Here is a 27808-nt window from a genome sequence, read left to right as displayed (position 1 = left end):
ACTAATAGAATGTATTGATCATTCATAGAGTTTATCATCTCCCAATCACTTGTTTGTAAAGCTAAAAACTAACAATTTCTTACTTATCTCCAACCAACAAGACTGAAAGTCTACAGCCATGTTATTTGGCAGTCTGTTTCACTCACCCACCTTTGCTCATGTCCGACATTCAAATCTGTCTTACTTTTATTTAATGTTCCCTCTCACAATCTTTCTCTTCTCCCCCCGTCACTCAGGTATACCCGGGGTTAATGGTTACTGCGGGCCTCATCCACTACGTGCTCAACCTGCTCCACATCACTGTCCACATCCGTGATGTGTGCGTCTTTCTGGCACCGGTGTTCAGCGGTCTCACCGCCATCTCCACCTTCCTGCTGACACGGGAGCTGTGGAACCAGGGTGCAGGGCTGCTGGCGGCCTGCTTCATTGCCATCGTACCTGGCTATATCTCCCGCTCTGTTGCAGGCTCTTTTGACAATGAGGGCATCGCCATCTTCGCCCTGCAGTTCACCTACTACCTCTGGGTATGTACACTTGTCACTTGATTGGAAAAGGTGCAATAAGAAAATAACTTACTGTACATGGAAATGTAATACAGGCAAACACATAAATATACTGTAGATGTACACCTCTAATATTGTGTTTAGTTGCCATCATATTGATGTGACAGTTTAAACTGCTTCTTTGTAATGAATCAAAATAACGGCCTACTCAGGTTTTAAATCTGTTTTAGCTGGAAGAAAAAAAAAAAGTCAAACTCTCAGCCTCAGTCAAGCGTACATAGTTCTTTATAGGGGACATTCTTCATGAAGCCAGGAAAGTAGCCCTGTTTTCAAATGTTGCTTGGCCTTAAATGTTGAATTATTTATCCAGACCCTTGAAAGGCACACTGGGCGTCTTTGCCGACCATGTGGAGCCCCGGAAATGCCATGCTGCACTCTAAAACCTTCACAATAAGATGACCTTTAAGCGTAGAACTGAAAAGATCTTGGGTTAAAAGCTGAATAGCCCCCCTCCCAATTTACCTTTCTTCCCAGAAATATTAGAAATGAACACAGCAGGGTACGCTACAGGGCAGCTGACCTTGTTGAATTTGCAGCATCACTGTTTTCAACAAGGTGAGATTTATTTTGTATGTTTTTTTTTTCCTTCAGTTTTTTTCCTTGTTCTCCAAGGTAGACCCTGACAGAACAAAGCAATTCACAGATGATGGGTAAAGGTTATTTTTGAATCCAGCTTGGATATTTGAAGGACCTACTTGGGCTAAGAATTTTTGAAATGATCTTCCATAGTAGGTGGAAGGAAGAAGTTTTTCAAGCTGAACACAGTCTGTCCACTCTTCAGTTGCATCAGCAGCTGACTTACAGCCCTGCAGCTATCATACCATGAATGCAGAGAGCGTGTGTGCGTACTTATACGTCTATCTTTGTGAGGACCAATTTTAGCATAGCCCTTACAGAGTGAGGACAGTGGGGAGAGTGCGTATATTTTGGTCCTCACAACTATAAAGGGCTGTTTGAGGGTTAAGACTTGGTTTAAAGGTTCAGGTTAGAATTGGGTATTGGTTAGGGTTAGGCATTCATTGTGGATGGTAAAGGGCAAGGAATGTATGATGTTAATGAGTGTCCTCACAAAGATATAAGAGTGTGTGTGTGTGTGCGTGTGTGATGTGTGTATGTGTGTGAAATTGAAGAGCTCTTCTTTACGAATAATTTTACCAGCGTTCCTCTCTCCCTTGTTTTTCGAGTTGACCTTGACAGTTATTGATAATTTTTTTCTGTATTGAGCTGTATGTTGTTCATTGTATTGTTCATATAATGGACAATATAGATTTTGCTAAATGTTTGCAATGCTTTCAATACACTTAGTATTCACACATAAAAATTGTTGATTTGTGTTCTTCTGTCATGAAGAACATATCTTTAAAATGAATAGATGTGGCCAGTACAAGATAATATAACACTCAAGAGTAATCTTGGTTCTGCTGCTGAGGCTGTAGAGATTTGCTGGAGGAAAACTGCAGATACTCTGCATAAATATTACTGTCTGTCATTAGAGCACAGTGGGAAAATCTCTTATTTACACAGTATCATTTCATCTTATTGAGTCTATAAAATGATTTTCTATTAACAAAATTACCTCCTTTTCCTGTTGACTGCAGTGATAGAATATAAAGTAACAGGTTACACTGAGACAATTACAGTGATCATTGCGAAGGAATTTCACACCTGCACAGTTAACTTGCGCTGGTGTACAGGTGTCAAATGAATAAGGCAGCATTTTTCAAGTGAGCCCAGATGTAATATCGTAGAGTTTATCGGGGTAAAAAAGAATCCAGTAAAAGACGAAATTGATTATAAGGAAATGATTTTCAAGTAGCGACTTGCACTTGGCTTATTTATTAAATCGGAACCTGCAAAGAGCCAGCTGCAAGGCGTTCTCCCAAACATGCATGAAACAGTGAGATAATTATTGAAATTATTTATCCTTAATACTTGGCCGTAAGTGTAGGCGTGATTTTTGACTCTTGTCCAGTTGTAAAACTACACAGTTAATGCTGCTATTAGCCATTATCTTTGGCTTTAAACCATATATTACACAAGCTGTAAGAACAGAAATAATGAAAGAAATGTAAATACCAGTCACCTGGCGCTTCCATTGGTTTTCTCCTTGCCAAAGCTTCTCTGTGCTTTTGCATTGCAGCTGCTGCTCAGTTTACTTTGGCAAAGGACAGTGTATTTTGTTTATTTTTTCAAGCTCGGAAGCTTTGATATTATCTATAAAAGATTACCACATGATAGGATGCCGCCGTACTATTGGAAGCAAAGGAGATTCATGCAAATATGCCACATCTCTATTATTAACCCACTGAAGCTGTGTAGTTGTCAGGAGATGTATCACTCAATGCTGGTTTACACCAGGCACACCAGAGTTGCACAGATAATGCAGACAAATAAAACCACAGTTTTATTTAAACTAGGCTGATTGCTTTTCCATTATGCCCACAGTGTTCAAACGTGACCGCCTGCATCTGTTACAAAATACCCTCGCAGCTCAAAACAGTACAAGACCCGCAGGAGTCTCACATTTATTCAGACCTGTATTTGGAACCCGTACAACGGTGCACATCGGCGCTCAGGATAAATGTTCTGTCTTAGCTGGTGAGTCAATCTGCACAGCACACAACTGCAGATTCAGGCAATTGTTAAGCCTAAACTATCCACACAACAAATGCAAATACATGTTTTCCCGATCATAACTGATGCTTAATTAGTGAACACGGAAATCAAGGCCGTCACTTGTCATTGTTCGTATCTCCTCCTAGATGTGGATGAAGACATCTCCTCTATAAGAGTCTTTTCAGACCTCCATCAGTTTAGAGTTTTCTGTTTCCATGTTCACTGTCAATTTTAAGTCAACGTTTTTTGCTATGATTATGCTGTTTTTCCATATGTAATTTAACTGTGGCATTTGATTTCTTGCTGGAAAAGTCCCACCCAGACACGCATTTCGTTCATCTATCGTTCGTTTATCTGCTGAATGGCAGTGGAGCTCCATGTCAGATGAGGCTGATGAGCAGGAAAACAGTTTTTCGAGTTGTCCTCATCAAAGGGTGGTTCAGTAAGTGAACAGAAGAGAGCTCTGATTATGCATGCCACAGGCAGTTAGTGTGTGGTAATAGTAGCTCATAGGCTATTTGTCCAATTTTTATTTTACCTCCAAGGCTCTGATCTCCCTTCATGCTGGAGTGTAAGGAAATGCTGCACAGTGGAGACTTTCATCCAGGTAGAAAGAGTGATGCAGGTATTTCGTCATGCCATGCCTCACTGCTGTTTGTCACAGTGTAACAAGCTTGGCAGTACAGGTGCCGCCGGGTTGGAAGGGGGCTTTTATCCATCCAAAGATTCCGCCATCCCAGTTTATGTCACATTGTCAAATCGTGCATGGATGCATCTCTACATGTGGTTTCAAGGTAGCATGAGTCACTAGGCTTGAGTCGGCTTTTAGACAGCTCTGTGGCCCTGAACTCGCTCACTGTCACTGATCTGGCAATGACCTACAGTTTAGTGTCCAGGTGGCTGGCTGAGCGTGCCCGTTGTGTCTACAGTTTAAGTCTCGATACAAGGCTCGATTAAGGCTCGATGTCTGTGTACTGGCACAGCAGAGGGAAACCAAGCAGCTGATAGTGTCACTTACTGGGAGAGTTTACGTTCGAAAACATGCAGTGCGTATTCAAGAACTGTATGCATGCAAACTTGTACAGTCTTTCTTATGCAGGGGTATACAGAAGAACACAAAACCAACCTTTCTAATTTGCATTGAATTTTAAATTGTTTTTACATTCAGCAAGTGAGCAACACTGTTGTTTCCTTGAATTGAAATTGTGTGAAGTGCACATTATAGGATAAATTGTTTATACCTTTCGTGGTCATAAAAGAGAATGGCAGATTAGTATTTTTTAGCCCTGTGTGTGTATGAAAAACCTGCACCATGTCATCATTATGCGTATTTTTCCGAAAATAAATGTCATCCCACACAGCTGTCACTACTAGATGCCTCAACTACGTACAGACCTCCACAAAATAATGACTCCACAGAGTAGACACTTCACACATCATCCAGCCCTAACTGAACCACTTACAACAAGTAACCATAACATTTAGAACAGACGTACATATGAAAAAGGCTGAAATGCATGGAGCAATTTTAGGACTTTTTTTTGAAGGATTTATTTGTGGCAATTTTGCCTTTGGTGTCAGTGAAGAGGTAGACAAGAGAGACGGGATGACATGTAGCAAAGAGCCCAGGCTGGATTTGAATGCAGGCAGCAGCAAGGACTTCACCTTGACATGTGGCGCACACGTTTAACCCGGTGAACTAATTTTGGCACACAGAAAATCAGTTTTGTTTTTTTTGTTTTTTTAATTCACCCGGTAGCATCTAGATCAGAAGCCAGACAGTTTAAATCATAATGCAACAAATGTCAACACCAGCTGCCCTTAACTGGAACAGATTCACTCCATCTTGGCCAGATGCCCTTTTTTGATGCAACGTGGGTTTGGGGTAGCTGGGAATCAAACTGCCAAACCAGGGATCAGTAGCCAACCTGCTCTCCCACCTGAGCGGTGGCCATATACCATATCATATCTATAGTATGCCTAATAATTCTAATATTTATTAACCTCTTTAGGTATTCATGTGATGTGTCTTTACTAGGTAGGATTCTTATTTTAACAGGAGGTACTACAAAGCCTTTAAAAAGACATTGGGCACTTTCAAACAGTGACAAGAGAGCCTTCGTCCATGTCTTTACAGTGTGAATCCCATCCAATAAATTTTTTACTTATACATCTGAGGTGTTTTCCTGCTGCGTTCATCTGAAACCATTTTTAATGTTGCAGGAGCCTCCAAATTTATCCCTGTAACTTTTAAGGACTCATCTAAAAAACTGTCACCATTATTATTTGTCTCACATTAGGAGATGGTTATTACGGTGTGAGGGACATCTGTTTGTCTCTGTGTTATTATAATGGTCTCTTGTCATCCTCTTTGTATGGACAATACATCTCCAGGTGAGGCAGGTGTTCCTCACGGCAGCCATCACTGCCTCTTAAGGTGATGTGTCATCATCAGAGCAGTGCCACTGAAAAAAAAAAATCCCCCTCTGCTCATCTACCGCTGTTCACGTCCCCCGTTCTATTTGGCAAGGGCCCTGAAAAACAATCATCCCGGCCATGCACCACTGCTTCCCATTATCAGTCCCATTTACCCACATTTGTCTTTGTGTTTTCCTTTCCTCCTCTCCGTCTTTCTTCCATCTTGTCTCTCTTTAATTGTCTTTGTCTTCCTTTGTCCCTGCCATTGTTTTGCTCTTGCTGTGTTCTGCTTTCTGCCACTTCATTCTTTGCTTCTTCTTTCTTGTTCCTCCTTGGTTTCTCTTCCTCTGTCTCATTATTTGTTGTTCTTTTCTTCCGCTCTCTTCCTTGCCTCTTTACACCCACCCTCTACTCCATGTGGCAAAAACACCTAGAGCCGTTCTCTCAAGTCTCAGCCCAGTCTTCATTATCCGACTCTTTCATTTTATCCGCTAATAACCCATTCAACTCCAGTCGCTTAATCTCTGTTTAACCCCCCCAACACGCACACACACACACACCCTCCCATAATCTATAATTGAATCCTCTCAAACCCAGGAGAGCTGCTCTTTTTAACACCATAGCACTTCGTAACATGAATACACACACACAGAGTTGCTCTGCCTGCCTCTTGTGCTCTAACCCCATGCACCATGCCTACATTGTCGTAACAGTAATTCCACTCTTTCTCCCGACTCACATTTAATTAGTTGGACTGGTATCACACTGTGTGACTTCTGTGTCTTCACAAAAAGAGTGGCGGCTGGGAGGGCAGTTGGATGAAGGGGGCTGAGGCACCAGTTGAACATGGCTTGTAACACTGTTTGCTGAGCTGACGAAACTCGGTAACAGTAGTCACAGCAAAAAAAAAAAAAAAGAAAGAAGAAAAAGCAACCAGATATCAGTGAATAACAGTAGGTAATTAGTGGTTATAATAATTTCAGAGGTATGGGGTGAAAAATCAGACATGTGCTCTGGACAGGGTTAAAATCAATGACCAGTGCATGTAATATTAAAATCACCCCCAATCTGCCCCAGAGAAATAGATCTCATCTGAATGGGGCTTTAGTCCAAGGCCCTAAAACGTCGTCATTTCCTTCTTCCACAAACCAACGTTCCACCTTCTAATAGCTCAGAATGATAATCAGGTCACCACAGACCTACTTTCTGTGGCCTACCTCAACACACAGGGAAAACACAGCTTGAGGACGATTTCTTTTTGTGTTAAGCTATTTCTGCATGCATCTACAGGATCTGTGCAGCTGATCGATTGGTGGTTGGTCCAGGGTCTATCTGTGCTGGGTATTTGAGTGATCTGAGACTACCTACCACTTCAATCATTGATTGCCCCTCATCAGCGAATCTCATGCATTGCTGGATGTGATCAAACCTCTTAACAGCCCCTCCCCACCCTGCTTGTCAGTGGTACCCTTCCTGAGTTTGATCATTTGAAAGGTCACTCTTAAACTTAAATGTGTCTTCTATTCTGGGCGTGTGTGTGTCTGTAAGTTTTGTTTTGTTTTTTTTGTTTTTTTTTATGTTAATGTGTACACTTGCCTGCTTTATCGGCCTGTGGTGGGCAAGGAGAGCTTGTTTATAAGGTTTTGCCAGTGGTCTAGTCTGAACCGGTCTCCTCTCATCCTCTCTCCCACCACAGCTGGCCATTACGTATCTGCTATAATCATTAAATAACTTTTAAAAACGCACTATGCATTTGTGTCTTCTTTTACAAGTCTACAAGTTGGTTTTACACATTTTCTTTTTACGTTCACTTTCAAAACACGTTGTAACTTACTCTTAAATCCAGTGAATCACACTGTTAACAAAGCTTTTTATTGGGGCTATCATGTTTCAACAGCAGGGGACCATAAAACAAATAGTGAACCTTTAGTGGAGAAGACAGCCTGCGCTCTGCCCAGATTTTTAGATTTTTCTGCTGTTATTGAAGGAGAACCCCCTGTCATTATCACAGAAAATGTGCAGCCTGCAGTGCTTTTGTTTCTGGTGTCCCTGAAACACTGCGGGTCTGCTTGTCTTATTTGATGTTGAAGCGTACGTGGCCAACATACTGCAGCGACTCTTGTATCACTGTCTGCTCTCTCTTTCTCTCTTGTAGGTGAAATCAGTGAAGACAGGCTCGGTATTCTGGACTATTGGCTGTTGTCTCTCCTATTTCTACATGGTAAGAATAGTTCACACAAAAACACAAACATTAACACTCTGGGCACATACAAACTGTATGTTGACTTCCCTTTATTGTACAGATGTCTTCCCCCTTTTTTTTTTACTCAGTGTGAATTAGTATTAGTGTGACAGTAATGTTAATTTGCCTTTCATGTATTTTATGTGAGTGTAAGATGTTTAAGTTCCTTGTGTTTCTGTTTCACTGATGCGTAACCAGTTGCCCTTTAGGGACAAATAATGTGATTGATTCATTCATTGATTCATTCATTGATTAAGATCTGCTGAGTAGGGTTTGGTATGGTTCAGATCTGCAACAATTAGTCTATCGACTGAAAAATAATCTGCTGCTGTTTTGATGATCAGTTTTGAGAATAAACTGTTGGAAGTCATTTTCCAAGCAAGAATGCCAAACATTACCTAGTTCCAGTTTATCATTTGAGGATTTTCTGATCTTTTCTGTTATATATCATTGTAAACTAAATATCTTTGTTTTGGGTTGTTGGTTGAACAAAACAAAACATTTGAAATTGTTACCTTTTTAAATTACTGTCATAAGCCTTTTCCACTATTTTCTGACTGACCAAAAATTTTAATGGAGGAAAAATTCTCAGCTTTGTCCTGTTAGACTCCCTCCCAATTGTGAAATCATTTTCTTGTATTTCAGCAGTCTTTTGTAATTGCTAGACCTGGCTCTAGTCTGAATTTTACTATATGTAAACACTACACGTGTGTTGACACAATCTGACAAACGCACAGGAGGTCCAAACTTTGCCTGGAGGTGTTAAATGGAATTGAACAGCATGTTTCTCAACAAATACCACTTGTGTCTGTGGAGCTAGTTCCAATTCAGAACTAGTTCTCAATAATAAACCCTGCTGGTACAGTGACTGTCCTGTGTCTAGCGTGGACATGCCAGTGCATGGAGCAGTTTAGCCGGTGCTTTATGCATTATTTATGAATTCAGGCACAAACTCATCAGGGGGTTGATGAGAGAGACGAGATAAAAAGACGATTCAGGCACACTGCCTCAGCAACAGATTGTTTGCGCGCGCGCGTGTGTATATGTGTATGTGTATGAGGGAGTGTGAGGCTATGGAAATCACCAGCTTCTTGCCCATTCCAGGCTAAATCTCTGTGGCCGTCAGTGAGATAGATGTCAAATGAAACAGATTACCGAAATCCTGCTTCATCAATCACACTGGGCCGCTGCATCTGAGGGAGGTAGAGAGGATTGCAGAGATGAGAGCAGGGGAGAGGGGAGTTGTGGAAAGATGAGTAGAATAGGAGACTAAACCAAATGGAGACAAAGGAATAGAGAGAGGTGTGGACAGATGAGGGTGGAGAACAATAGAAGGTACAGGGAGATGGAAAGTAATACAGAATGACAAGATAGAAGAGAGAATTTATTGTAATGTCGATCCTCCGCACTGTCCTAGTTGGAAGTAATGGGAACATCTCCATGCTCCTTTCTACTCAGTACTAGTTTGTCTCCTTTGCACCTTCTCTCTCCCTCTCCTTAGTGATGTTTTTTTCCTCTGTACTGTTTCTTCAGCCCACTCACTGTTGCAGATGAGTCCTCCAGCAGGGAGTAACAAACTAGGCTTGTATGTCACCATCAACACCACCAAGCTCCAAACCCCACTGTCTTCGTTTGGTCCTGTACACTAATGTCACATGCACTGGTTGACCTACCCCACTTTTTTTTAGCCACCCCATCACCCCAGCGCTGTCAGTTTAAGCAGGATATAGCCATGGCTACGTTTTCCCAAGGGGCTTAATCAAGTGTGACACTCATAAGGCAGAAATGGAGACAGAGAGGGAGAAACCCCCTCTCTGGATATTGGCATAATCAGAGAAGAGAGGACAGAGAAGGACGAGATTAACAAGAGGAACAGAGCAGTAGGACTCACTAATGGACAGGAGCCCTAGGAACCAGTCTGGTAGCTGTGCAATATCCTCCTTTCATCCCTCCAGGGGTGAGCATAGAGAGGGTGAGGGCAAAACAGAGGACAGAGCAAAAGCATATGAACGGATCAGTGGCACTGCACTGTTCATTCCCAAAGCTTTGGCTCACTCTTCTCTCTAAACCCTCCACAGTCCCCAGTAGCAGAGCAACCTGTACCATCAGAGCTATCCTTTGCTTGGTTATCCCACTACCTTTAATGTAGCACTATCAGCAGGTTACAGTTTCAGTTCAGCATGTTAACATTGTCATTATGAGCACGTTTGAATGCTAACATTGGCACTCAGCTCAAAGCAATCCCTCTCAGAGCTATTAATATGGCTATGGACTCATAGTCTTGTTTAATTATAAGCAAGTGATAACATTCCAGCTCATAACTGGAGTGTATTACTGTGGTAAGAATAAAAGGCCAGCAGGAGTCTGGCAAGCAATCAGCATCTGACTCATATGCATCCATATGCACTGATGTATGCACTGGCCTGTTACCCAACATTGTGATCCAGAGTCACACAAAGTGTGTGTTGATGCCGCAACCCTTCTGTTGACCCTTGATAATCAAGTCATCTTGAAGTCTTTTTAATGAACATGTTGGTATTAGAGAGGATGCATTTAATGAAGAAGCACATACACAAACAGAACATTCATTTTCACAAATTAACAAGGAGAACGACCCAACAAAAGCAAATAGGCTGGAAACACTTGTGCACAGACATACACATGTACATACACACGCACGCACAAACACAAGCACAGCTAAATCCCTTCTCTCTGTTGCATGCTGTGTTCTATACACTCTTGAGACTGGCCCCCTGGTCATCAGATAAGCTCGGTATGAAATGCAGAGAGCGATAACGGCTAAAAGACTTTGCTCCCAACATTTTCTGGTTCCTGCCCTCAGCTGTTAGCCTGTGGCTCGGGCAGAGGGCTGGCTGTTGGAACCATAATTTCAAATAGAACTTTTGTGCGTGCACACGCACACACACACACACACAGCGTTTGTTTTTGTCATGGGCATTTATCTTTGCATGGTCCTCTAATGTGACCAGATGGCCAGTTTCTCCCAATCTTTTTTTTTCCTCCAGTTGATTGTGTGCTCTGCTTGCTCAACCATTTATTCTGAAGAATGGCGAGGTAAATCTGCAATCAGGGAGCACTGTAGTTTGCTAAATGATCAACGTTCACGTCACGTTGACGTTACCTGTATCTGACTTGTGAATACCATACCATCTGCGAATACTTTAGTAGGAATGCTCTGGTCCAGACTGGAATATTTCTGTTGGATGGATTGCGATGAAAATTTGCACAGACATTCATGATCCTCTGAGGATAAAGCCTAAAGATGATCCCCTAACTTTTCCTTTTGCACCACCAGCTGATCATGGTAAACTGTATATTATACAACCGTAACACAACAGTGGAGTCCTAATCTCCATTTTGGGTTGTTTTGCTGCCCCGAACATTTGCAAATAGTGGCCATTGGACATTTTCCAGTAAGTGTCTTTCATCCCATTGACATGGAACTGAGTCTCCCTTGGTTTTTCCCTGCTAAGTATTTAAAGGGGAAAAACAAGCCTTAAAAATAATGTTGTGTAACTTTGATTCTCTGAGTCAATAATGAATCCCACTGATATTAGAGAGTCCAACTCAGAGGGATCAATATTTTAAAGAGGCTTTTTTATTTTAGCTTTACCTTCAGAAAAACAGGTACAGTCGGTGTTTTTTGTAACTCGCAACATGTATGCAAAATTAATGAATTACTTGTCCATCTTTTCTGTACAGACATGACTTATTCCAAATGTCTCTTGAATTATACTGCTCTCTTTTTATTGTCAAGCTGTTGAGAGAGCAGTGTGAAGGAGATATGTTATGTTTGATGCCTTCAGTAGATATCAGTTAGCTATGGCCAAATGAAGCTGACAGTTTCTTATTTCCTCTTCCTCTTTCTGACTTCCTCTCACTCTCTGTTTCACTAATTATATCATGCAGGCTTGCAAGGCTCGCAACTTAACATAGTGTAGCAGACGTGTTGTATTCAGTCAGGTGGTGCTGACCTCCGTCACAAGTGTCAAGTTTTCAATTAGTTCCCATCCACTCAGCAACAGAGACTCGATTAGCCGCCTCTTTGTCAACACTGAAAATGAGTCCTAAATTGAAGTTATCTGTGGTAATCATTCAAGTTACGGTTCACATGCTACTAATTGACTGTCACTATTTGAGAGAACAGATGCAAATGACTGCCAAAAGATAATTGCACCTAACCATTCAGCAAGGAACTTATTTCAGAGTTTTTCTTTCATAGCCCTGCTTTGATGTATCATACTAATGTTTTTTAGTCAATTAGAAATGATGTTCTTGTTTTGCCTGTGACTGCATAAGTGTAATGAATGCTCTTTTCATCGTACTTAGCAGGTGCAGTGGGGGCCTTTCTAACAAGCTGTTGCAAATAAAGGATCAAACAGTTTTTGCATATGCACTTGCTTTTCCTCTTTAATTCACTTTTTCTCTCTTCTGTATTTCATTTTCACTTTCTGGCGCTTTACATTTCTCTGTTCTCCTTTCCCCACTCTCTTGCTTTCTCTCTTTGACCACTCTTGCTTTCCTCTGTTCCTTCCTATACTCTTCCTCCATCCTCTACTGACTTTCAGTCTAGTGCTCTCATTGTTTCCATTTGCCCTTTGCTATAGTCAAGTACAGGCAATTGAAAACTTGTCGGTAATATTTTTGTGGAGTCGTTTTATAGTGCCTAAATCCACTGCTGTGATACTTAGTGGACCTCAAAAGTAGTTGAGATATAATTTTAGTGGAGCTTTTAAAGTTATTGGTGCATCTCACATTTTACATTTAACATGTTAAGTATGATTGCCTAGTTTTTTATAGATTCTATACACATCACTTTTTTATAGCTGTGTGCTTGTGTCTACTAGCGAAAAGGCAGTAAAGATGTCTTTACATCCCTCCTTGAATGATTCTGTTAAAGATGTTTAAGGTGATTTTGCACAGGAAAGCATGCACGTAAGATGAGCTACTTGTGTGTATGGATTGATTTTTTTCTTCTATATATATGTTACAGCTCTTGTTACAGCTCTAACATACTAGACTGGTCAACCAGCTTGCCAATAAAAAAATGTATTACCTATTTTGATATTTGATTAATCATTTCAGTCAGTATTTAATTAAGAATCCCAAACATTTGATGGTCCAGCCTTCTCAAATATGAGAATTTGCTGCTTTTCTCTCCTTTTTATATAAATGAAACCTGAGTATCTTTGGGTTTTGCATTGTTGGTCAGACAAGGCAAAGAAAACATTACTTTGGGATCTGAGAAATTATTTTTCACATGCACAGTTTTTCACTTTTTTTTTTTGCCTTTCATAGACTTAACAGTTGATTAATTTGGGAAAGTAAGACTGGCTCATTAGCAATGAAATAATTATTAGTTGCAGCCCTAGCTGAATTCAGGTTTTTTTTTTTTTTTTTTTGAGGACAGTGGTAAAATTTGAAGTTAAGTGGTTAAATTAGAAATGCCTAACAGCTTGATTGCGTTAAACATATTAAGTGTTGCCAGAGGTTAAAAATTGATTGTAGTATCCGACCCCGTAGGAGTGGCAGGCTGCATACAACACAGAATTCACAAGCTACTGTGATTTCACTTGAATGCACCATTGTGGCAGACTTTTTAATATGCACCTTTGAAAGCAAATATGAACAACACACAACAAAAATGTTGTATGAGGTCCTATTTGGGTTTGATGCCCAAATAAATGTGACATATTTTCATTGTTATATGATAACCATGTATCTCCAAAGAAATAAACTATTTATAAGAAAAGAAACACAGGCCTTTTTTTCTATTTTGTGATGTGTTTGTCCAGTAATCTGGTTTGTTTCTAAATATATTTTTAGGAGGTGGAAAATGTTCTCAACTCATAAAGGAACACTTAATCCTTCAGAAAAAGAAAATTGTAGATGCATGGTTTTCATTTGAGAGTGACGTGATATGAGACCCTTTGTGTCTCAACTGTGGCTTGGTTTCAATTAGCTCCCTTCACTGAGGCAAAACCGACACATTTCCTGCAAAGCTAATTTGTAGCTTTGCAGGAAATGTGCTGTTTTTTAATGAGAAAGCTTCTACTCCATAAGAATTGGATAATTTGGTACAGAAAAACACACTGAAGAATCATTGATTATAGGGGGCCTTTCATGTCTTTGTAAACAAAGAAGAATGTCCGCAGGATTTTTACTGACGTGTATGTGTGTGTGTGTGTTCTAGGTGTCAGCATGGGGAGGTTATGTATTTATTATCAACCTGATTCCTCTGCATGTGTTTGTGCTGCTGCTGATGCAACGCTACAGCAGAAGAGTCTACATCGGTAAGGTGCACACACACACACACACACACACACAAATTCATGCACAAGCAATTAAAACAGACAATATCTTTTGGTGTGTGACAAGATGTTTAAAACTCCCTCATACACAGTGGCTGTGTATTCTGAAAATAGGAAATGTTTTCGTATTTTCTCCCATTAGAATAGAAATGTATGCAGTAAACAGACAAACCACTACTCCTTCCCATGTGTCTCCCAACATCGTTTCCCAAGCATTTGACCCTGAAACGAGCTCAAATGCCCAGTCACGCCTGTGCTCATCTCTCACCTCCATAAGCATTCCATCATCTGCAGTGCAGACATCCACACACCCACACATCACTTAACAGTAAATGCAGCCACCTGCTACCTGATCCTCTTTGTTTTTTGGGGTTTTTTTTTTGTGACTACCAGAGGCAGAGTGCTGGTGAAGAGGATACACTTGTTATTCCACAGAACATCCCAGTTTCACAGGTCACGTGGCAGCTCCAGCGCATTATCCGTTGGCTCAGAAAACTCTAGCTCAATCTTTCAGGCCCGCCACCATCCACCCATCCGTCGTCAGCTTAGCCGTGAGCTTGCGGCAGGCACTCCTGTTTTGGTCAAGATAAATGACACCATGTCAAGTATCATTTACACATGATTATATGTTGTACTCAGTGTAACTGCAAAGCAGAGTCTCAGAGAGCTTTGGAAATGAATTATGGCCTCTTCACAGTGAGAGGGCTTTGACCTACCTCTGCTATATCTCCGAACAGTCCTTTAACAATGACGTTCAGCTTGACGATATGGCTGTTAGACGAAGTGGAAAATTTCTTTCCGCCTTCACTGTTCCTCAAGGATATCCGCAGCCTGAGTGCCATCCAGCAACCTCATGCACTTTTTGGTAGCAAATGAGAGATGGAGAAATATATTTGTAGACATGTTCTGTTGACAGAAAAGACATTAAGTCTTCAAGCGCTTCCCATACTCCTCACCTTCCCGCCTCGCTTCATCTTCCAACTCTTCTTTTCAGAGCCAGGTGTCTCTTAGTCACAACGCAGGAGCATACAAAAGAAAAAAAAAGAAAATCCTAGTTTAATAAAATGCCTCGCAGTCTATGTTCCCTCACAATTCATCTCTCTCTGTCTTGAGTCAATAGCAGATGTGTGAGAAAGAGATTGCTGAGGGCGGTCACAACTACTTCAAAAAGGAGGCGCACTCTTCAGGAAAAGTATGAAATCTTAATTAAGCCGGTGCGTCTGCGAATCGGTTCCCCCCAGCTACAAAGGTGGGAGTTGTACTGTTCTCAGCACCGTCGTCTCACTCCAGGCCTCCCCGCCACATTGCGTCGAGCCAGCTCCCATTTTCTCAGTAAATGACATTGGATTAGGTATTTTGTATTTACTCCCTCTGAGGTGCGACAGTGAAAATCAGTAGACTTTAAATAACACTACTGAGGTAGATTTCCCTTAGTGAGACCCAAACTAAAGTGTTGAAGAAGTTTTCAGTTCTGCAATAGTTTATTTTGATTGCTTGGTTTCTTACCTGGTTTGGTTTGTTTCTCGTGTCTTCACAGCATACAGCACTTTCTACATTGTGGGTCTCGTACTGTCGATGCAGATCCCTTTCGTCGGCTTCCAGCCAATCAGGACCAGCGAGCATATGGCTGCTGCCGGTAAGTCCCACCCTCTCTACCGCTGAAGTGGCTCATCCTGCATTCTTCTTAGAAAAACAAGTTCACCTTTAGAAACTTTCAGCAAAGTTATGCCACAAAAATCAGAGGAAAAGGTTCTGGCTGACTGCAAGTAGTTCATGTATTAAAGGTGTACCTTTACATAAGTCACTTCCTTGTTATCCAAAGCACTTTACTGTACTGTGGATGCACACACTTTAAGATTGGCTGGCTGCAGCGGGAATTGAATCCCCTTGCACTGACGCCGTTAGTCATGCTCTGTCTGTAGAAGAACACAGGACCTTCCTAGAATGCACTTACCAAATAGAAATGAGTAAGCGGCTTCACATGCCACCCATATGGGTTTAGCACTTTAAGTACTTTTCATTTTTGGCTTATGGGTAGTTTATTAAAGCTTGTTCAATTTCGCCTCTCAAGAGTGGGCCCATCTGCTGCCTGACAGCACGGATTGGTGTGTGTGTGTATGTATGTGCACAATTCTTGTGTTCATTTACATCCAGATTGGGAGAAGACTGTCGTTGGCAGCTTTAGGAAGCAGAGCAGCACCTTTTTTGAGAATTCTCTTTACACTGCAGCAGGCGTACGTTGAAGTGTCCCTGTTTTCCTGCGTGTCTACAGCACAAGCAGCATTATGAGAGGCTTTGAAGAATGCACCACCAAAAATCATCTCTGCCTCACTCTGTTTTTTTGCTCCCCACTCTTTCTCTCCATCTCTCAGAGAGTGAGTGTGTTTTTATGTCGCCAGGGTAGCAGCTGCTCAGAACATCTGGTGGTAGCATTCAGGGAGCACAGTGGGAGACAGGAAGAGAGTGACAGAGCCATGGACCTGTCGGTACCGTTGTGATATCAGCCCTTGAGGCAGGCAGGCAGGGTGGCATAGAGTGACGAGCATGTTAGCACCATGGTGGCTCTCCAGGAGACAGGCAGGGGCTTAACCTTGGAAATGGGCGAGACCTGCTGTGGGCGGTGGTGGGCTAGCGGAGGAGTTGGGCAATTTCACACAAGGATTGTTAAAGGATGGGAGGTGACGAAACAGAGGGGAAGCAGGCCTCTTTTCAATTCTTTACATCGAATTCACCTGACAAACAAAGAGACACACCGGAGAAAACGGCACTGAGAAAGTGACAGAGCAAAGGAATGGAGGAAAGAAGTGTGACCGAAGGGGCTGCAAAAAGCAAGACAAGGCGAGGGAAAGAGAACGGCTTATTTACACAAATATGTCTCATGCATTTGAAATTTTTGGTGTGGCAGTATTCATCTTTCACATCTGCATGAAGAGCCAAAGGGGCTATCGTGAACTGCTTTGTCGAGAATTCTGCCAAACTGACAACGGCACTTCTTAACCACAAAACCCACTTCGTACTCAGTAGGAGGCAGAATATCAGATATTCAGTGTGAGTTTTCTTTGTATGTTTGCTCATTCTTTTGCTTCTCACTGTATTTTTTTTTTTCTCAGGTGTGTTTGCACTACTCCAAGCGTATGCCTTCCTGCAGTACCTGAAGGACAGGCTTACCAGACAGGAGTTCCAGACACTTTTCTTCCTCGGAGTCTCTCTAGCTGCCGGCATGGTCTTCCTCACAGTGATCTATCTCACATACACAGGTCTGTATGTCCTGCTCACATGTAGTCACAGACTTGTCGAATCAGGATGTTCACGGTACTTTTAATTTAATTGTAAACCATTTCATTTAGTGTATTGTCTTACAATGCGGTTGATTAATTGATTTGTCAATAATTCTGAATGAGAACAATATCAATTACTCATTTCAGTCAACTATTAAGCAAAAAATGCCAAACATTCTCTGGTTCCAGCTTCTCAAATTTAAGGATTGGCTGCTTTTCTCCATTTTGTGTCATGGAAAATTGAATGTCTTTTTAAAATTGTTAATCAGACAAAACAAGCAAGATGAAGTCATCGCTTTGGGCTCTTGGAAGCTGACATTTTCCACAATTTTCTTACATTGTTTAAGCTAAATTAATTGAAAACAATAATAAGATAATTATATTTGTGCCCTGCTTGCAAGTAATTATCATCAGTTGCAGCTAGCAAAATGGCAGATGTATGAGACAGTGTTGCGGTAAAGATGAGCGGCTCATTCACACAGTGTCAGATCATCTTCCAGTCAGGATGTGTGAATATTTAAACAAAGCTGCTGCCAACAAAAACTGTTAAACCTAAATCTAATTTGTCCTGGGTTTTTTTCTTGGTCTTCTTAATGTAGGATAAATTTCTAACAACAGTGTTATACTCTAATAATAAAATAGAAGATGGTAATGACTTCACCCCCATCTGTTTCTCTGTTTTATGAGCACAATATTTAATACATTTTCCTGAATTTGACTGTGTAGGACAAACAGCCTTTTGTGCAAGGATCAGTTGAATAGATTTTGATGGTTATCCAGATCTGGGATTTCAGCCATTTTAGATTTTGTTTTCTTTTTTTAGCCAAAAGTTAGTGTGTTCATACACCATTCTGGGATGGTCTGACCTCCAGTCCTCCCTAGTGGGCTGCTAATCAGTGCTTAGTTTTTCAGAAAATTAAACCTGGAAGGCAAATGATAAACAAATATCAACTTAAATGGATGCCGCAGCTTCGTAGGTTGGAGAAGTTTTGAGCGTTGGCTGAGGATGAGCTCTATCGAGTGCCTTTTTGTGAACTTGTGCATGTGTTGTTTTAGACTGGCCTGGTTGAACCCTGATGTGCACAGCAGGCTGGTTGATCTTTGTCCTTGTTATTGTTTTTCTCTGTTATTTTCAGCACTGCCTGGGTTTGTCGCCACAATGAAGACCTTAAGATCTCAGGCCATTCAAATGTTGCATCCTTGCTATTTACTAATTTTTATTTGTCTTCGGCTGAAGTGTTCAGATTTAGCGTGACAAATACAACACATTGACCTATTTAAAGCTATACTGTCTCACTGTGAAAGCACCAAGAAATGGAGAATTTAGTGTATAAAAGCACAAATTCCCCCACAGAAGCCATTTTTAGACACCTCTCCACAGCATCACTCTGGCTCTGCTTCCCTTATCTAGCGGTGTATTAACTCTGACTGGTCCCAAGAAAGCTAATATAGTTTATTGTGTAAGAAGGGAGCTCACTTATCCCCCTAGGTGGTGTGTGCACACTTTTTCTGCAGCGTGTAATGAGCCTTAATAAAGTGTGTGCCTGTTTTTACCTGACATCATATATTGGTTTTCTCACCTTGATCACAGTAGCAGCTTATTTACTCTCCTTCGCCAAAAAAAAATCCAAACATTCTGTCGCTACACGTTATGCAAACACTACAGTCCGGCCTTTTGCCCAGAGCAAAGAGATAGTGGCACAGTGCATCTACCAGTAATATTGGTGTTGTTAGATTGGTCGCCTGCCTGCTTTAGAACTGACTGGCCACTCATGTTGATCCAGTCTGTTGGGGATAGTGGCTTCAACTGGACGTCTGGTAAACGCTATGATCTGCCAGCCATCTGAATGGGAGGCAGAGACCATTTGGTGAAAAGCCAGTTTTGCAGAAAGTCTGCGGATGTCCTGCTCTCGTCTGTCAGGCCTTTTCGTCTCATAAAAATCTCAGCAACAGAAGCCGGGCGGGTTTCTTCGGCATCTTGAACACAGATCCATGTACTGATAGTTTAAATTAGTGGCATCCTTTAAATCACCTCTCAAAATATCTCCATCTCACTTTTGCTCCTTTTCCACTTTTTTTTTCCTTGCCTGCTTTGGTTCAGCCCTCTGTCAATGATTATTTTAAAAATGCTCTATTTCTTGTGTTGGTAATTGTGTCACAATCTCTTAAAGAAATAACACAGGATATGATACAGCTATATATGTTGGTGAAAACGTGACAAAATTTAAAATATGGGCCTGAGGCTTTTGTTTGCGTTCTCTGTGCGCGTGTGAGTGACTGTGAGATCCCCAAGGCAACAGTTCAGAGCTGAAATATATTCTAGATCAAAGCTTAACCAAAATAAGACATTTGTATGCACACATAAAATGCCCTGTGCGGTCTAATTTGCAGCTTAAATGGTTTTAGTTACATTTATAAACAAGTCAATTCCAGTAATTAAGTGCCATCAATAGAATACATTTTCAGCTCTGACAGTCTCTTCTGAGGTTTTTTGTGGTTTTGAACCACAGTTGGCAGACAGCTCAGTTTTCTACACTTTAGTCACTGGGCTACACATGAATGTTCTTTAAGGTCCTGACAACCTAATTTCTCTGTCAAGTTCTTAATATAAAGTATTTCTGTGCTCTTATCAGAGTTCAGCAACATTTCATTTGTGACGGCAGCTTTGGCGTTGTTTGCATACGTTGCCAGCCCTGTCTGTCAAATCTGATCAGACCACATCCGCGCGGTCCTGATGAAGCAGATTTAACTGTTAAAACTGTCGTCCAGTGAAACAAGTTATGTTTACATTCAGTGTTTCTCTCTAAAACACATGGTGTGTATCCTTGTGCGTATCCTTGAGGCCTAGGAAATGCTGAATGCACTTCCTTCCTCATAAAACATTTGCAAAGCTGTTTTTTGTTTGTGATTTATTCATTTATCTTCTACTTCTTGCTGTGTTTCTTGGCACATTACCACCAAGGAAACAGGTACCAAAATATTAAGCCATAGGGCTCCAAGAGGTGAAAAACCAGACACTGTACCTGTCAAGCTCTTAAATAGGAACTAAAATGTTTTTTTTTTAACTTGCTTCTTGCATTTAGTCATGAATATTTATTAATGTAGAGAAATACATGTGCTCAGAAACCAATTTTCAGGGTCTTTAAATAAGTGGATGTAAATTACCTCATTATGTTTATGTAGTACATTTCAATTTAGCTTCACACCGTGAACAGTGACACTGTGCTGTAAACATTCGTTATATTATACACACTTTTCCTGGCATATAGGTCAGATTGTGTTTACTGATTGAAACTGCACTTTCATGTTTGCCATATAAATAATTACACTTTGTTGTCACAAAGGACAGCCAAGTGACGGTATTTTTAAGTTGTTTTTAATATATTTTTCTGTAACTATAACCTTTATCTTGCTTTTCTTTACAATTTACACAATCCAGCAACTTTGCACGCCTACCAATAGTTCTTAAAGTCGAGCAGTTTATTTTTCTTTACTGATGGCGTGTTCTTTCTTCTAGGATACATTGCTCCATGGAGTGGTCGTTTCTACTCTCTTTGGGACACAGGGTAAGCTCTGCTGACCTTCACACTCCCGCTGTCAATGGAACACTTGTTCAATCGAATGCATGTGTGTGAGTTTTCCAAGGCGGCCCGCCCCTGCACCATCCCAGAGGGGAGAGCAGTACAACACAGGCTCTGTGTTGAGCTATTGTCTTACTTCCAAATAGCACCAGGCACCCTGTGTTCTCCAAATGCACTGCAACGTGTTTGGTATTTCAGCACACCTAATCAATTCTCCCACAGTTTGCTGACTGAAGCAGTATGGGATGGGATTTTTTTTTTCTTTCCTTTGGAGGCTCATACTAATTCCTTAATGTGCTGTGTGTTTTCTTTCCCAGCTGTAATCACAGAACACTTACGAGAGAAATATTTGAAATTGTATAGAAACTGCTGTTTAAAAGCGCATAATGAATAAAGAGATCAGAAACTAGCAGCAAAAAAAAGGAAGATTACTCACCAGTAGTGCTAAATTTGTTCATATTTTACCATAAGCATGCTGGGAAGGTAAATTATCTTTTTTGCTCATGATGCGGGAGTTAATCAGGAGGATGTATTGTATAATTTGTCTCCACACTCCCAATGCGCTCAACCCTACATGAATTTCATCCTGCCTGTCTCTCCTTCCCTCTTTCTGTCCTCCTCCCCTCACCCTCCCTCCCTCTCTGCCCAGCTACGCTAAGATCCACATCCCCATCATAGCATCGGTTTCTGAGCACCAGCCGACGACGTGGGTCTCCTTCTTCTTTGACCTCCACATCCTGGTCTGCACCTTCCCATCAGGCCTCTGGTTCTGCATCAAGAACATCAATGATGAACGAGTGTTTGGTAGGAACATTTTATCCAAAAAAAAAAAAAAAATGCTTCAAAACCTTAATTTTCACTGTGGAATAGAGTTTTGAAGTACGAGGATCCCCTGGTTCCAGAAGTTTTTTTCCCCACTCTGAATTCCCATCTCAGTTTTTTCCTTTAAGGATCTCCTCAGCGTAGCTCAACATAGAAACACAGAAACTCCTAAATAATGTACCAGTCAATCCTATAAGTTTGTGTGGGGAACATTTATGTTCCCCAGAGGGTGAACTGTAGCTTGTTGTGTAGTTGGGAGAAGGTTCTAAATACTACAGTACCTATGAGCCTCAGCTGCAGTTGAAAGTGAGGCATGAATCAGAGGTTACAGTTGTAAACACTGCATCGTATTTGCTGAATCCATCCAAAATTGACTGAGAGTAAATTGTTTTAAGCTGCAGATTGTGTTATCAGTTTTCTCAGCAGCATCATTTTTAGCTTCTGCCAGCTTCTAGTGTCACACTTCACAGAATTTTACGCTCTGTGACCAGATTTTTTTATACCTTTTTTTTAACAAAAATATACCTTGAGATTAATGGCAACTCCCCACCTTATGTTTTCTATGAGCACAGGGTTGTACATACAACTTCTTTCTTAATCAAAGAATTTGATATTTTCTTACACAGTTTATCATTTTTTGTGCCAAGTCATGTTTCATATCCATCCAACTATCTGTCAGAGAATGAATGTGAATGTGATTTTTACTTCCAGAACCAGATGTTTCTGAAATAGCTCCTTCTGCTTCGCAACTCTATTGTGTCATTCATCATTTGTCAGTTTAACCAGGATAGTCCTGTAATCACTAATTGTTCTGCTCTCACTGCCATTTATCTGCTTTATTAACAGTGAGATGTGATTAACATGCATGGTTTGTAAATAGTATAAAATGAGGGTGTGGTGATTAGGAGTCTTTCCTGGTGATCTGAACGAACACCTGCTGGTTTAGGATGCACTCCCACCTGTACAGTGTCTCTGCTGTCTCCAGTAGTGTGATGTACTCTCAGCTTTCATACAGCCTGAAAGAAAATCACTGAGTGGGAATGAACTTCTTCACAAAACAACTCAGCAGCAACAAGACAGTCCGGATCAAGGGCAGAGAACCTTTGAGTCCTTCAGCAGCCTGTTTCTCTCTCAGACTTAATCAGCCAATTACAGCTATTGATTAGCCTTGCACCTGTTGAGCCGGGTGGGCACTTTTCAAGGACAGAGCGGACTCTCTCTATTTAGGGTTTTGAGCTGTGCACAGCTAACATAGACTGATTATGCGGCGTTGCTCTAACAACTCAATTTTTCTCTTTTTCATGTCTTTATCTGCTTTTCACACACTCTGCCTCGTTCCCCGTCCCTCCTTTACACTCTCACCGTCTTTCTCCTTGTCTGACCTTTGTCTACTTTGTTTTCCCTCTCTCATTTTCTACTCCCACCACTGCCTTTTTCTTCTTCCTTCCAGTGGCCCTGTATGCCATCAGCGCAGTGTATTTTGCTGGTGTGATGGTGCGATTGATGCTGACGCTGACTCCAGTGGTGTGCATGCTGTCAGCCGTGGCTTTCTCCAGTGTCTTTGAGCATTACATGGGAGATGACACAAAGAGGGAGAAACCCCCCGCCGAAGACAGCAGCGACGAGGACGACAAGAGGAACTCTGGGAATCTCTATGACAAGGTCAAGACCGAATAATTGTCAACATTAAACTACACTAATCCACAGTAGTACAATGTAATTCTATATTGATGCAATCAAGGAAATTATCTTTTCACTCATTGTTCTGTGACAAGTCATTTTGCCAGGATACTTACATTTTGACTGCCAAACATCTTAAAATTCAACGCTACCAAAATAAAAGAAAATTCAAAAAGCACAGTCACTGAGATGTTTTTCTTAGTTACTGTTGTCACAGCACCTTTTGTGGTTTGGATTTATCATTTAATGTTTGTCAGCTTCGCTCCTCACTCCTCACCAGTTTGGATAAACTGTGATTCAGCTGTGATTCAGCCGCAACTGTTTGATGCTGTTGCCATGATTTTGGCTGTCTCGCTTTTTTTTTTTTTAATTTCTGAACTGATATATTCACTGTTAAGCCAGTTTGTGTTTTTTTTTTTCTATTCCAGTCCATCTCATAATCACATCATTTAATGTGCTACTCCCAAATACCTGTGTAACACATATTGTAAAATTGACAAATGTTTAAAAAATGGCATGTTTAGTTTTTGAACATCAAGCCAGCATTGTTGCTCTTCTGTTTGTGATTACTGTGTTGGTAGCGCATCCTTGCTGCCTTGCACTGGCAGAAAAAAAAGTGCAGTTATGCAGTTTAGAAATGTTTGAAGATTTCGCTGTTAACACTTGCTGTCTGTGCATTTTAAACAAACTTAAAAGTAAAGCAGAGCTGTGCAAATAGAGAAGACTTCAAGCTGATAGAAACAAATCAGGTTTCTAAACCACAGATGTTTTGAGATAAGAAAGCCGTTCAATATTTCTTCAGGCTTTCAAAACAGTTGCGATGCTTATTTGGAAGAAACACTGACTGTAAACAACATTAAAAGATATCTTTCCAGTTTCTGTCCATACAAACAATGTATCTCCAGAAGGGTTCCTTTATGGGCTGACAAAATTATCCTAGTTCTTAAGCTAAATCAATCAGATGTGTGAAAAATAATGTGACACACATCTGAAAACAGGGCTGTTTTTCTTTGCTTCTGGGGAGTTGATATTTTGGAGATACATGATGTTTACAATGAAAACGTAACAGGATAATTTTAAGACACGGCACTCAACCTGGAATTCAAAAATTTACCTTTAAATTTACAGATGAGGGAACACTGAAGCCTCACCGTGTATTTATGAAGTGCCTTTCATAGCAACGTACATGTTAATTAAATGAATTATGTTTAGATCTCAAAGTCAAATGAATAGAAGCGGTTTCAGCAATCAGTTCTGTTTCTCACATTTCTGACAGCTCTGTTGTTCACTTTCAGCCACAGTTTTGGTCTCAGAAGAAATAATTGGAGGCGCTGGGCTCCTCACCAGAGTTTTCATTGTCTTTACAGTTCTCTGCAGCTGCTGTAAAATATTAACTCATCACAGGGTTCATCCCACAATCCGCAGTGATGCATCTTCAGACAGTACAGAGAGCTTCAGGATGCTCTAAGACACTTTACACAATTAGTTCATTCAATAATTTATTACACGCAATAATTCATATGTCTGGAATGCATCATACTTTGCCGGCTGTCATTAAGAGTGTTTGTCTCCCCCTGCAGGCTGGAAAGGTGCGCAAACACGTGTCGGAGCAGGAGAAAGCAGAGGAGGGCTTGGGTCCAAACATCAAGTCCATAGTCACCATGTTAATGTTGATGCTGCTGATGATGTTCGCCGTCCACTGCACGTGGGTCACCAGCAACGCCTACTCCAGCCCCAGTGTGGTGCTTGCTTCATATAACCACGATGGGTACGAATCACACACGCACACACGCGTGCACACACACACACACACATATTTTGGTTGTAACATCTTAATGGGTTTTAAATAACCGCAAGGAGTGGAGTGAAGTCCACATTGCAGAAGGATGGAGTGTTCCACCTTGCATGCAAATAAGCACATACGTGTGTGTGTATGCAGGAACACACAGAGCAGAAGCATAGGGGGAGCACATGTATATTTCATAAGAGGTTTTTGGAAATATTGATAAGTGTACCTATAAGCTTTAATATGATTGCTTAACTTAGTGTTTCTGGGTCAGAGAAAATGTCTGTGGACCTTCACTGAATTTACAAAAAGCTGATATATTATTCTCTCTGAGATTCTTTACAGGCATAATTATTCTCTTTAAGCATCAGGGAGGAAATATTGAAGGCCAAGACTAAATGGTAGACGCAAGTTCTCATACATATATTAATGATACTTCGGCAGTTGTCTGACAATGGTTCAGCCGTGCTACTGGGATGCAGCACCGCTGCCACTCTGCTCCTTTCTCTCGCACATATACAACTGCACACTCGCACATCAATGCGCACACACAGATATAATGTGATTACCATACCAACAGTTAATTGGTTGCCAGGCGTTATGTCTGCAGCAGCTGCATAGGGTAAATTTAGGCCATGATTGTTCAAAGTGTGAGGTGTTTTTTAACCCTTAGTTTATTATGCATGGCTGCTCTATTTTCAGCTGTTGTTGCCCTTCTGATTCAACTGAAATATTAATAGCCTCTGCAGCAATATGCCTGTCAACACTGTTACCTGTCAACCTTGTTAGGACACGTAACATCCTGGATGACTTCAGGGAGGCCTACTACTGGTTGAGACAGAACACAGACGAGCACGCACGCGTCATGTCGTGGTGGGACTACGGTTACCAGATAGCCGGCATGGCCAACAGGACCACGCTCGTAGACAATAACACGTGGAACAACAGTCATATAGCTCTGGTGAGCCCTTCCTGTTTCTTGTCTTTGTGGTTCTGTTACTCATCTGTCTTATTCTGTTTCTTCCTTCCTGTTTCTCTCTCGTCTGTCTTATTCTGTTTCTAGTCTTCATCTCTTTGCTCTCATCATGTTTTGCTCTTTGAATGCAGGCATTGACAAAGAAACAAATGATTTCCTCTTGCAGCCACTGGATGATTAGCAAGCTCTTGAGTGAATTTTTTATGTAATTGCAACATTGTATGAAACCGCTCTCTCCAACAAGCCAGATAATCTTGTTTGCTTAAACTTTTCCCATTGAATTTACACTGTAGGGGGATTTCAGTTAATTGCTGTCAGATTCTGTGGGTTTGATTTATTTTTTTTTCCGCGCTCTCTCTCTCTCTGCTGCCAAATGCAGAAGAATGTTTTTGTCTTTTAGTTAAGTCTTTTAAATTCCTTTAGCTTTATTCTCTACCTGCTGCCTGTTGTCTCATCAGCATCTGTCCCCTGGAAATGTAATTACAGAGAATTAATGATGGATCTCTGTTTAATAATTCCTGTTTTTTTTGTGTGAAACAGAGGAAACCCCAGTTAAATTACCACTTACCATTCTTCACCGCTGTTTATAGGTGGGTAAAGCCATGTCGTCCAATGAGAGTGCAGCCTATAAAATCATGAGGTCGCTAGATGTGGATTACGTGCTGATCATCTTCGGAGGAGTAATCGGCTACTCAGGCGATGATATAAACAAGTTCCTGTGGATGGTGAGGATAGCGGAGGGAGAGCACCCGAAGGACATCAGGGTGAGTGTCTACATGTCCCTGCGCCTGTTCTCTTGAAAATCATGCAGCAAGTACTTAAGCAGCTTTGAAGTCAGTGTTTCTTCTTCACTCTTACGCTCCTGTAATGATGCTCAATGGCCAGGCTGATTTTTCTTACAGTCTTCTAATTTTCTGGACCTCACTTCCCCTCCTTATTTTCTTTAGGAGAGTGATTACTTCACCCCACAGGGAGAGTTCAGAGTGGACAAGGCTGGTTCACCAACTCTGCTCAACTGCCTCATGTACAAGATGTCCTATTATCGATTTGGTGAAATGCAGGTGAGGAGAGGAGAAGTTCTATTTAAAGAAAGTATCATTGCCAAAAACTCTACATCTCTGCATGTCATCATTTCCTCCATCTCTTTTTGTGGTAATGTCAGTGCCAGAGGGAAACTCTGGGGTTTCTGGGGTTATGATCCACTTCACAAGGTACAAATAATAAGTCCCAGCTCTGTGCCAAGATCAGAAAGCAACGAGCAGCTGCCACCACCGAGGTGTAAGACTTTTTGCTACTCTATCTTAAAAGCGGAGGTGGCTGAAGACAGGCAGAACAGGATTTAAGGAGATGCTGTGGGGATTTCCTGAGGTTTGGAGAGTGGGGTGTTGGAGGAAAAAGAGGATGGAGGAGGAATATGAAGGATTGGTGGAAGCTTGGAAGTGTGCCACAGCTACTTCTGGCAGGTAGGAGCAGAGAGATGAGAGGGATCCTTCTTGCCAGGTGCTTGCATCCCT

At 41.3% G+C, this 27808-nt stretch overlaps 1 protein-coding gene across 1 annotated transcript in view; it reads left to right on the top strand.

Moving 5' to 3' along the window:
* LOC121192419 (dolichyl-diphosphooligosaccharide--protein glycosyltransferase subunit STT3B) overlaps positions 1-27808 on the top strand; it is a 70320-nt gene that overhangs the window by 37513 nt on the left and 4999 nt on the right. The window contains exons 3-14 of the mRNA XM_041054108.1: positions 237-524; positions 7753-7818; positions 14054-14153; positions 15709-15807; positions 17282-17428; positions 20967-21015; positions 21680-21834; positions 23303-23514; positions 25113-25300; positions 26108-26279; positions 26885-27058; positions 27242-27355. Of these exons, the coding sequence (XP_040910042.1) occupies positions 237-524; positions 7753-7818; positions 14054-14153; positions 15709-15807; positions 17282-17428; positions 20967-21015; positions 21680-21834; positions 23303-23514; positions 25113-25300; positions 26108-26279; positions 26885-27058; positions 27242-27355 (1764 nt within the window). The remainder of the gene's footprint in view (positions 1-236; positions 525-7752; positions 7819-14053; positions 14154-15708; positions 15808-17281; positions 17429-20966; positions 21016-21679; positions 21835-23302; positions 23515-25112; positions 25301-26107; positions 26280-26884; positions 27059-27241; positions 27356-27808) is intronic.

The sequence above is a fragment of the Toxotes jaculatrix genome, chromosome 13 (assembly GCF_017976425.1).
Source record: "Toxotes jaculatrix isolate fToxJac2 chromosome 13, fToxJac2.pri, whole genome shotgun sequence".
Classification (NCBI taxonomy): domain Eukaryota; kingdom Metazoa; phylum Chordata; class Actinopteri; family Toxotidae; genus Toxotes; species Toxotes jaculatrix.
This window is presented reverse-complemented; position numbering and strand designations above follow the sequence as displayed.